The sequence below is a fragment of the Mus caroli genome, chromosome 15 (assembly GCF_900094665.2).
Source record: "Mus caroli chromosome 15, CAROLI_EIJ_v1.1, whole genome shotgun sequence".
Classification (NCBI taxonomy): domain Eukaryota; kingdom Metazoa; phylum Chordata; class Mammalia; order Rodentia; family Muridae; genus Mus; species Mus caroli.
In genome coordinates, this window is record NC_034584.1 from 6004533 (window position 1) to 6016691 (window position 12159).

Sequence of the window (12159 nt, forward strand, 5' to 3'; positions counted from 1 at the left end):
TTTCCTTCCTTCCTTCCTCTCTCCCTCCCTTCTTTCTTCCCCTATTTCATCCTCCCCTTTCCTACTTTTCTTCCTTTTTTGGTTAGCAAAAATAGGAATGAAATGTCTTAGTGGAAAGAGACCCCTCTTTAGGCTTTCCAGGTCTTTGGTACAACTCTTGTTGATATAGTCCTATCAGTGAGAATCAAATAGCTTCCCACCCTGCTTTTTGATTACTGAGGTCAGCATCAGGCAGGAGATACGAAGGGCAAGGAGAATGAAGAGTTTAAGGATCTGATTCACACTTAGCATAAAGAAGTATTCGGTCACTGAGTTAACTCACTAATTCACTAATGGAGAAATAAGCTAGGTTGCTAGTGATTCTGGCTCTAGGGGTCTGGTTAAGTGCAGGATGGTTGGGAGGAGGGGTTCTCAGGACAAAAGTGAATTGAATACATAAGAAGACTGTGGAGATGTACAGAAGAGGTTCTGATGATCAAGGTGTCAAAATTCTCCTGGCATACTGTGTGGCTGGTGGCTTGGCACCTCTGGCATCTGGCTACACTCCTGGCATAAGGAGGAGCTGTGAGAGCCTTGCTTTGGCATCTGCATCTTCTCTGTTTGGCAGCCCTCTCTATCTTTGAGCCACCCAGATTCTATTCAAAAAAAAATCTCTCATGATGTTACCATCACTAGATACTACCCTGTGGGAAGCAAACACTTCCCAAAATGGGAGAAACACATCATTTAGAAGATTTCTGGAGCCTCTGGATTTCCCTGTGGACCTTGCTGTTCTTCAGAGGCTGTCTTTGAAAGCTGCTAATCTCAAGGCTTCTGCTGTCAGGCAGGAACCTGAACAGAATCTTCTCTGGCTAGTGTCAAGGGCTGTTGAGCTGTCCTGGCTTTGTAGGAGGTTTTCTCTCCATTAAGGGAGGAAATAATTGACCTGTCACTTTATGCTCTTACTTATCCTGTGTAGTAGAAAATGAATTCTGTTATACATGATTCCAAGAGATTCAGTAATTATTTGACTAGTTCAAGTGAGGCCTCTCCCCTTATATGTGGAACAGTTTGCATAGCGTGAAAGATGGCATCTAAACAGTCAGGTATTGAACTCACTATATTAAAAATGGCATAGTAACACGATATGATTAGGTGATATGGAAATGTTGAGAAAATTAATAGAATAACATGCTCCCATACTCAAAGCCTATTGATTCCTCAGTTGCCTTTTCAAATTCAATGCAAAACTTGGCTTTCCTTCTTTTCAGCATTAATTAATCTCACTAATCCAGTGGAATCCCCCTATACCCTCTACAGACAGCCTTTCAAGGAAGATCCTGCCCTTCTTCCGTGTGGGGCTGCTTCTATACATTGGCTCGGGCCTGCTTTCCACCCAGGATGTCTCCATTGCCCCATCCTTGTAGGAATATGTATACAGACTTTTCTCCCTCTCCCTTCCCAAACCTCAGTCATTTCTACTTTCCAAGAATCTTGTTTCCTCTATGCTTCTAGTACACACAAGTAACAGCTTGAATATCTGTTGTTTTCTACTTGGGTTATTTACATTATGTCATTTGTCTGCCATTCTTTTTTAAAAGGTTTCTTTTTCTATTTTTAAATTTATTTTTGGTTATATATTTTCTTTATTTAGATTTCAAATGTTATCCCCTTTCCTGGTTTCCCATCTGGAACCCCCCTATCCCATCCCCCTCCCCCTTGTGAAAATTTTATTGGAAACATAAGTATGCACAGAAAAAAATGTTATCATCACTTAATAGACAGGACAACTAGGTACCACCTTGGGGCAGGTGGCCTTGGATTACATAAAAGGGCAAGCCAGATGAGCCACAAGGAATGGATTGGTAAGTAATTTCTTCATTTGCTTCTATTCAGTTCCTGCCTCTAGGTTCCCACCCTGAGTTTATGACTTGGGTTTCAGTGATGATGTTCTGTAATCTTTAAACCATATAAATCTTTTCTTTCCCAAGTTTCTTTTGATCGTGATGCTTTATCTGCAATTGAAAGAAAACTAATGCACTCTCATGTGATACACTGAGCATGTATAGTATGATTTGAAAATAGTGACTAAACCAGCACTTGGATGGAGACTATAGTCTTGGTTAGTTCTTTATAAAGCAGGATGAGTCCTAGTCTCTACACTTTTCTATTGTAGACAAGCATCGTTATTTGCCCAGAACAATTCATATTGCTAATAGTCCACATAACAGCTTTATGTATAACCTACCCACAGCCCTATCCTATAGCCCCAAGGTAGCACTAAATACTAAGGATGTAAATCTATAACACTAAGAATTATCTCAACTGTGCATTAGTGTGCTATCCTTGGGCATTGCAGGCTGGAAGGTATGGGCAAGTCTAGCTTGCGCTCCTTTAATAGCTCACAGTAGAAATGTCAAGTGTACCCTTAGCTGGAACCAAGCAAATTAGGATGATTTTGACTCATACTCACAGGAAATTTATAGTCTACATAATTTGCAATCAGGTCCTGAATGTAAGGATGCTTCAAGAGAATATTAACTTCAATTGGCTCCAGGTTCCTGGCACCCAGGTCCTGAAATGTCTTGATGAAGTTCTTTAAAGAAGAATACAAGCAAAGTTAATTTTTCTTGTGATCTTGAAGTTATTTTCAAGTGGATTCGTATAATAAAGTAATCTACCATAACTTCTCCCCAATACAAAGCACTTTTAAAAAGCAATTCCATGGAAACAGTCTAACCAACCTCTGCATAAATATTCTCTAATTTTAGGTAGCTGGCAAATCTGTTGGCATCCAGTACTTCATTTCCTCCTCCAAACACTTTGAGCAGTGTTTCCAATGAAATCTTTTCGGTGTTTGCATTTTCGGGAATTTCTTCTTCCTTTTGTTCATCTTTCTCCTCCTTCAGTTCCCGGTCCTCTTTTGCACTACTTTCCTCAGGCTCAGGGAATTCCTCAATGGGACTCACAGTGGAGATGGAGGTCTGTAAGATTAGAGGGTGGCAAAATGAGACAGACAGAGATGCTTCGAGCAATGGAGATGCTTTACCAACCGTTCACAAGGACATGCACACAAGGGCCATGTAAAGGAAGGCCAGTGCCTACTGCAAAAACCATTAAGCACTTTATAGAAGGAAATGCACTGGCTACACTCAAAATCAGTGCCAAAGTCCTAACAGCAGTTTAGCGTGTAGTGCAGAAGTCTCCGTGGGGTTGCATCCCTTTCATCTCAACCAACCCTCACGTTTACTATTCTACCAGGTACATAAAATTCCTCTACAGTGGAAGTAAATTAGAGTAAATGGCTCCCAGCATCTGTGTGTGGCAGGATTGCCCTTTGAAATTGACTCCAGTCGAGGTTATTTGAAATCCATAAGACTAATTGTGCCTCTTGATTCCATAAGTATAGATTAGGAATGATCCAGAATAAATGCTTATGGACACAGAAAGTTTCAAACATAGGAGGTAATTCGGTGTTATAATAAAAATAGATGACCTATAATTCCAAAAGAATAGTGACACAAATTATAGTTTTGTGATGGACACAATTCTGTTATGAAAATTATGGTTTGGAAGAATATCCAACCTGACAAAAATGCAGTCATAGAGTAAGTTCATAAAAGTCCCATCAAACTTCTGATTTCCCATTGCCACTAGGAAAGGAGAACTGATAATTTAGGAGAATGCTGATGTCATTAAATATCCAGTTCAGTTGATTTATTAATTGTTAGTTGTCATACATGACAGAATAATAAATTAAGCCTATGGCAGATATGTGTCCCCATGGAGGGACTGTTGTCAGTGTTGAAGAAAGGTACAATTGATTCATCTTGGGAGGTCACCTTGCTTTTGCTGAGAGTTTATATCTTTTGCTAAGTAGGGAATTTAATTCAAAACTTAAAGGGGGCTTATAAGAGTTGAATGATTAGTGATTAACTATATTTACACATTCGTTAAAACATACATTTTCTACTTGTAACAATGAAACGCTCCATGGCAGGAGTAGGAAACAGGTGTTAGCCTCTTCACCTGGGATCTTGGTGATTGCTCCCTTAGTTGCTCACCAGGCCACAAATCATTTGCTACGTGGAACTTGCACCTAACATTTCTTGCAGAGTGGGTGTGGAATTAATGGTTGTGTATGGGGAACAGTGCACGGGCACTGTGGCAACAGTGCAAACACAGAGCCTGTGGGTAAGCAAATCCCTGTCTGGTTTGGTGAGCAGGAACTTTCAAAGTTAGGAAAATCTGGTTTTTATGTTGCTATTTGCATAGTCAGGGCAGTTCATCCCTTTAAAAGACCAGATACATGCATAATGGAATAAATCATTTTTAGTCAAAAATATAACAATTTAAATATGTAACATTTTAGAATAAAGAGTCCTTGGCTTTCTGATGACAGAGGTATTTTTGTTGTTTTGTTGTAGCCTGTTTTGTTTTGTTTTTTAATTCCTATTGCCTTTGCTCTTTGGGACTTGGAATACCCATTATGGATCTAAGGTAAGAGAAGAAGGAATGAAGAAATGGTCTGGTGTTCTGGAAGTGATAAAAGGTATATGCAAGAAAAGAGTTCACTCTAACAGATACTGGAGAGAGAAACCAGTGATTGTAGCCAGAAGAAAAGCCAGTGCTTTGGAAATGTTATCTGTGGCATCAAAGCAGAGAGATCCCTGCCCTTCAAACAGGGAAAATGGTTACACCTTTGAGCACTGTTCTGGCTCTCAGAGACTGATCTCAAACCCACACATGTGTCCTGGAAATGATGCTTGTGCATTTCTGCTACTGATTCAGCTCAGGCCTAATCTCCAAAGACAGAAAATAATGTTGGTTCTGAGAACAAAAGCATCACACAAGATGTGTCCATGCTTTCAACTCCAGGGTCTCCAACATGCTGAAAAGAGGGTTTTAATAAGAATTCAAATATGTGGGAGATGCAAGCTAACAATTTACTAAACTCTAATATCAGAGTCCTGAAAACCCACAGAGGTTTCAAAATTAGCTATTTCCTCAAATTTCACTTACCTAAGGATTACATTCACTAAAACTTATACATTCTTGGTAAAGGTTTTGTTCTCGGGCTTTTAAAAAATTACCTAAGAAAACAATGGCTTTCCACAGAAGGCTGGAGCCACATTGAGTGAAAGCAACATGGTAGCAAAGATACAGAGGGAGGAACAAAATATAAGACAGGGCTTCCAGTTCTCATAATAACATAGGCAGAAGGCAAAGGTTTGATGGAATGCCTTGAGAGTGCATAGAGGTTAGCTGGCGATGTTATTTCTGAGTGAGGTCTTTGCAGACTCCTGGGATGAGGTTGCCCAGGAAACTAGAACACAGTTGGAAAGTCTCAGAAATGGAAGGGTATAATTGTGGAATGAGTGAGGTGGGAAACTCTTGTGTTTCTGAAGTGCTTAGAGTTGATTTTAAGCCTGAACAGTCCCTGAAGGCCAAAGAGAGACATGTCCCAATCTCTGCAGGCATCCTTGGTTTCTGAACAATGTCTTTGTGATTTAAAAGAGTGCTCAAGAACAGCTCTCAAATGGAGCTACTTCCTGTGTGAGGACACTAAAATGATGTCATGAGAAGGCCAGGGACATCAGGGATACAGGCTACCTATTCTAGGTGGCTTGGTGCTACCCACCATAGTGGTTGCTATGGTAATGGCCTCTCTATAACTGGTCTTTCTTTCTCTGGGCAGAATCATTTGTTCCTCTCCTTATCTCCTTGCACCACCACCTCTCTTCTTGTTTTGGCTCTATTCACAAACACTGAGCACTAGCTATGTGCAGCTACTTTAGAGGACATGAGACAACTTGACCTAGACTCCAGATAGGGATAATCTGTCCATAGGAGTCAATGGATAGACAAGGCCCAGCCTAATGGGGTCCCAGAGCTGAGAAGGGAGGTGGATACAAGCCCTCATCCTTAACCCAGAAGTTATCTCCAATTAATAACTGTTCACATATAAAAATTTCGTTTTTGCTAACAGAGTCTCACTGTATATAAAAAACTCTCTTAAGGCCAGGAACCCCATGCCCAGTAATAGATGGCCAACACAAAACAAACTCAATGGTATCTTTGGAGAGCTTTTTGTCATATAATATAATACATTGTCAGGAATTTTTTTTAAACCTTACAGGCCCTTTGCATATATATTTTGAGCTCCAGCTTTGTGTTTTTATGGGCTTTCTCTGTGTGAGGATGTGCATCTCTGCATCTATTTGTGAGGATGTGCATCTCTGCATCTATATGTGAGGATGTGCATCTCTGCATCTATATGTGAGGATGTGCATCTCTGCATCTATATGTTTCTAGAGCTTTTTCTTTCGTTCTTTTTCTTCAGTTTGTCAGTTTGTTTTCTATTCTGTTTTTTAATTTTATTTTTACCTTTTATAATTATGTTTTCAGTTGACCATTTGTATTCTAATGAAAGTGAGAAAGGAAGCAAGTGATTTTGTGTGGGTGGAGCAGTGAGGAGGACCTCGGAGGAGTCGGGGGGAGAGGAACCATAACAGGATATGCTATATTAAAATATATCTTCAATTAAAATATATATCTTTAATTTGTGTTAGCTCCCTGTTTGGTATGCCATCACTTCATTTCCTATGGCTCATTTCCTTGACCAATTAGCCTCCTTTCAGAAGAGAACATTTATCTTTGTATCTGTCACATTCCTGAGGTTAAGCAATGGGCTTGATTTACAAAATTGAAGAATTTCAGTGCACTGTTGTCAAACTCCTTCCCAGATCGTGCCCTAAATTTGAGGATGCTGAGCGAGTCAAGTGCCTATTGTTCACCAACACCCTGACTTCAGTCTGCTGAGTCCAGAGTAGAAGATGACTTCAACGAAGTTGTATTTTTACCATGTGAGCAGTTTGGTATTGCAGGGGACAGGTAAGAGAGAGGAGGGCAGCCATCACCTGAGATCAGGACAATTCTCTGTGCCTGAGAAGTATCACACTGAGTCCTCGGGCAGGCTGTAATTTTGAAGTAGTCATAAATCTAGTATTAGTTTAAAGGACACATAATCTATGTGGGGATATAGAGACATCACTGTGAAAGTGACAAATGTTACCTCAGGATAGCTGGCTGTACTTAAGTTACTTACATAGAAAAATTCTAAAGTGGCTTTCTCGTGTGGAAAATATCAACACTCCTTGCTTGCACATTTGCTGTGATATAAGTATTTGAAAAGCCCCATGCCAGCTTATTGGGCACCAGTCGGCCCTCACCCTGGCCTGGTGCTTATGGTTAAACTTCATGGGCAAATCTAATAGAGCCTATCTCTTCCCACAAGTGAATGTTGTCAAGGGACTCTCCCATTTCTTCCCGATTATCTCTTCTTTCACAAATACATGCAAAAGGGAAATAAATGAGGCTGGGATGCTGAGGGTATGGATATCAGTCCCTCCCACAATGCCCACAAAGAGCTCAGAAAGAATCACCATCAGGATTTCGCCCTTGGGAGAAGAGATTGGCAATCAAAAGCCAGAAATAGTATAAATGCACACCAGGGAACCAGTCACTTTGTACCCAACAGGAGGCCTTTCCATCTAAAAACACAAGGGAATATCCATCACCTGGAAATCACCAGGGAAATGTGTCATGGCTTCCAAATTGCTTAGAAAGTTTCTGTGCCCTTTGAGGAAAATGATGTAAGTGCTGTGGTTTCAGGACTCAAATAAGGTCAAAAGTCAAACATATTTCTGTGGGTAGTGGCCGAGGTCTGAGCTTGCTTCAGGTACGTTCTTTGCATACTCTAAAATGTGTATCAGGTCAACAATCCACTTCCTGCTTGTTTCTTATAATCAGTACTTCTTGCAAAACCCAGTCCCGTCTGCTGCTTTTCGAGCAAACTTCGATCCTATCGAGAGACTTTGAACAGATGTTAATTTTACTACTGAAGTGCTCTGAGTTCCCCGACTTTAGTGCAATTGAAGAAGGTTTACTGGAAGTCCTATTACATGTAAAGCATGGTGTTGAGGACCCAGAAAAATAAGATGAAGAAAGGAAGTGAGTCTCTACTGTTGTAAATTTCTACTCCTTGGCTTCCTCGCTTTCCCTGGAACCCAAAGTTGTCATGTTTGTGCCATGTAGTTACCTTTTCTGCCGTCAGCATCGGAGTTTCAACTTGGCGGAAGATGTGAGTCCCCACAGCCACACTGAGGGCCCTGTAGACTCCTTCCAAAGTGTCTGGGTGGCACGCAAAATACAGCAGCATCTGCGTGTAGTCAAGCTGAGGTGGCTCCTTCTCACAGTCCGCAAACAGCCTAAAGAAGAACTGTCACACACACACACACACACACACACACACACACACACACACACAATTTGTAACTTCAGATAAGAGTGGGTTCACTGTGGCAGTGAGGAGGCAGAGACACCAGGTAAGCCATACCTGGATTTACAGAAGTGTGAGATAGTAATTGGGCAGCACACCAGGTCCCTAATTCTGTGGTCATTGCTCCATGACACAGAAATGAAGACAAATCCATTGCTTTGGTCTTTTGGCAAATGCTTATTGAGTACCATAATGCACTAGTTCGGATTTTTAAAGTATTTAAGATACAATTAATAAGAAGACACCAGCTCTTGAGGAGCTAATTTTGCTATAGAGCAGTGGCTGCTGGACATGGTGCTGACGTGCTCCTGAGCTCATTGCAGCTGTGGTTGTCTGCATAAGACCGGCCACAAGATTGCGCAGGCACCTTTTCCCCATAGACGGAAGGAGGAAAAGTCTGATGAGTCCCTTCTCCTCTCTTAGCGACTCATTAACAGTTAATCACTTAGTTGTGACAAGGGATGTGTGACAGTCTCTTCAGTGGTATAATTATGTAAATTGCCCATGCTCCAGGATGTGTTCAGCCAATCCTTTGTAAATTCAGTGGGTCATGTATTGGAAGAGGGCATACAAACTAGAGGGGAGAGAGTGACTTGTTGGGAAGACAAAGGGTTTCAGTAAGGAGAAGGGAGGAAGATGAGACAGGATAATAAGATCTGAAAGGATTAATACTCATTACAGATATATATGAAATGGTCAATGAGTAAAACATGACTTAAAGAAAACAAAACAAACAACAAAGTCTCATAGTACAGAGTGTATGGGTAATATTGTGGAATCTCACCATTTGGGAACAGCATGAAGTGGACAGTTGCATTTTACAAACACTGAAATGTTCAGAGTGGTGCTGAAATCTCTAAGTGTGTGTATGTGTGTCTCTGTGTGTATGTGAACATAGTATTCTGTTTACCTTTTCTGTTCTTGGACAGGACATAGCATGTGTACATGCGTGTACTCACCTACCCTGCTAGCCATCTTTGCTCATGTGCATGTCTCTTTCTCAGAATCCAGAGACTGTTTCTTTTCCTCCATTTAATTTTATACCAGCAGGTTAGAGGCAGACCTTTCTGTGTACTCAAAGTCATTTTCTTGTTCTACTGCTGAAGAAACAGCTACAAACTCTGCCCTGGATTGAAATATTTTTCATGTGATATGATCACCAGGCAGCAGTTTTCTTCCCAAATATTGAGGAGGATGTTCATATTGTTAGACAATGTGTTTATGAAGTCATGTGGAAACCACCTTCCAAGAGCTGTATATGAAAGCCAAGTGTGGGGACACATGCCTCGAATCTTAGTACTAGGGATAAAGAGGCAGGCAGATGTCTGTGAGTTCAAGGCTACCCTCTTCTACATATTGAGTTCCAGGTCAGCCAGCTCTATAAATTGATACCTTTGTTTCAAAGAAAGAAATACTTTGTGGTACAAGTTATCTCAATCACCTTGTCTCAGATTAAAAATATTAACAAACAATTATTAACCCCAAAATGCTAACTATGTATCTCAGACCCTGTTGGTAACTACACGGCTCTTCCTTTGACCTCTCTTCTGCTAGCATGTTGGAGAAATGCTTAGGAGGAAAGACCATGAAGCTTCAACTTCACACAAAGAACTATAGTCCATTAAGGAATACAGAGAGTGGGAGGAATAGCCTAACCAGGAAAGAGCACACCAACTGATTATCCAATTGCATTGCCAATCCTTAAAACATTTGTATTAGTAGTATTATGCAGAATGAGTAGATTATATTTAGAAATATGTTTGTATTTACATATATGTATATAACAACGATTATTGAAAAAGAGGGCATGATTTCGAAAGAGATCAAAGAGGGGTATATGGGAGGGTTCAGAGGGAGGAATGGAAAGGGACAATGATATAATTGTGATATCAAAAATAAAGTAAAACATCTTAAAATTGAATTTAATTTAACTGTGTGATTGCTTACTTAAATGTTAGAAAGGAGTAATGTCCAATTTTGCATTGCAGTTTTGAGCTAATGATTAACTAGAAACCAAACCATTGATATATATATATATACATATATATATATGTGTGTGTGTGTGTATGTGTGTGTGTGTGTGTACTTGCTTGTATATATATATGTATATATATATATATATACAAGCAAGTACAGCATATATAGAGATATAGATAGATATCGATATCGATATAGATATAGATGATATAGATATAGAGAGAATTTGCTGTGATGTCTAAATTCACAAATTCCGATTTTCTACTATATTACTGAATGTGGCTACATTAGAGTGTACGTGTGTGTACATATATTCAATCATTTATACAGAAGTCAAAGTGACTTCAGATTTTAAGGCTTTACATCTATTGTGTCCTCGGTAATAGCAGTAGACTTAATACTGTTACTGATGCCATACTGAGGACAGCAAGCTACTTATGAACATGAGTACTTATGGATATTACATGCAAATCTTGCTCTGTTTAACAAAATCAAAGGAAGTGCATAAAGTAAATATTGTAAAATGACAGAATCTTATTTTAAAATTGGGATAATGTTGAAGAATTCTATAATTGGAAGAATGGCTTACTAGATAGATGAAAAAACAACAACAAAAGAAACCCTGATATCCAATAATCACCTAGGTAAGAGATCATTTTGACATTTCTCCTCCCCTAGAATTTCTCTATGAGGAATGCTCCCCTGAATGAACAGTCAAGAAAACAACCAAGTATCTAAGAAGCAAGGGTGGAGTAAGAGGAACCTTTTCATCTCAAGTAGAAGTACATAAAGAAAATCACCATTTCCATACACCACATAAAATATTATCCATGGTCAGCACTGATATTATGGCTGCCACATGTAATCTCAGTACTTGAAAGGTTCAAGCTTGGTCAGGATGCTGTACTTGCTGGGCACCCGCCTGAGTTACAGAACAATAACCATCTCAAAAATCAATGATAAGAATAAAAAGAAAGAGTAATTACCTCTATAAGATGCTCCTGTCGATTGAATGGCAAGGGTTCAAGGGGACTTTCTGGAATTTTTATATCTTCATCTCCTGAAAACCATAGACCAGCCTACACACACAGACACACAAAAAATATAATGCATATCTATAACATTTTCTGCAGAGATATTACAGTTTCTTTTAAAACCAGAGATTAAAAATTTGCTCTAATTTCTACCTAGTGATCTCCAAAAGACAGTGTACATGGGAGAGTCTGGATGAAATACTACATTTGCATTTGCATTTGTTTTAATGCCATCATTTTATTATGGTGATTTCCATATGTGATAAAGTACATGTTGGTGCCATCAAATGAGAATGTATTACACAGAAAAAAAAACCCAAACGGGGGTGTTAGCTCTGTTTTAGTGTTTGGAATGTGAAAGACACTTGGAAGTTACAACAGCAGCCTAAGCTCCTGATGGCTACACTTTGGAGGGGTCTGTGTGTTTGTTGGTGGCAGAGTTGCCAGTTCTCATATCCTGGACATTTCTTACTATTCCCATTTGGCAATGCTTCCACCATTTCTTTTTTCTTCCCATTTCCACTGCTAAAACCTGGTTATACAGCCACACGACCTCTCCCATGCACTGGCCACTCAGCAAATTCAAAATTGGTCTTTTTGTTTGTTTGTTTCCAGTCTCCCTCCTACTTGCTTCAGCATTTTTTATGTGACCCTACTAAATTGCTTCAAGGTTGTCATATCATTATCTGTTCAGATCCAGTGTCTGATCTTGGTCGTTAGATCATATTATCCTTGTGTCTAAGGTGACTTCTACACTCTTTGTTTGTTTGTTTGTTTTTGTTTTTCGAGACAGGGATTCTCTGTGTAGCCCTGGCTGTCCTGGAACTC

At 39.7% G+C, this 12159-nt stretch overlaps 1 protein-coding gene across 1 annotated transcript in view; it reads right to left on the reverse strand.

Annotated features, from left to right (window-relative positions):
* Spef2 (sperm flagellar 2) overlaps window positions 1-12159 on the reverse strand; it is a 163231-nt gene that overhangs the window by 3070 nt on the left and 148002 nt on the right. The window contains exons 33-36 of the mRNA XM_021183947.2: window positions 11284-11376; window positions 8081-8260; window positions 2724-2963; window positions 2453-2575 (exon numbers count right to left, since the gene is read on the reverse strand). Coding sequence (XP_021039606.1) covers window positions 2453-2575; window positions 2724-2963; window positions 8081-8260; window positions 11284-11376 — 636 coding nt within the window. The remainder of the gene's footprint in view (window positions 1-2452; window positions 2576-2723; window positions 2964-8080; window positions 8261-11283; window positions 11377-12159) is intronic.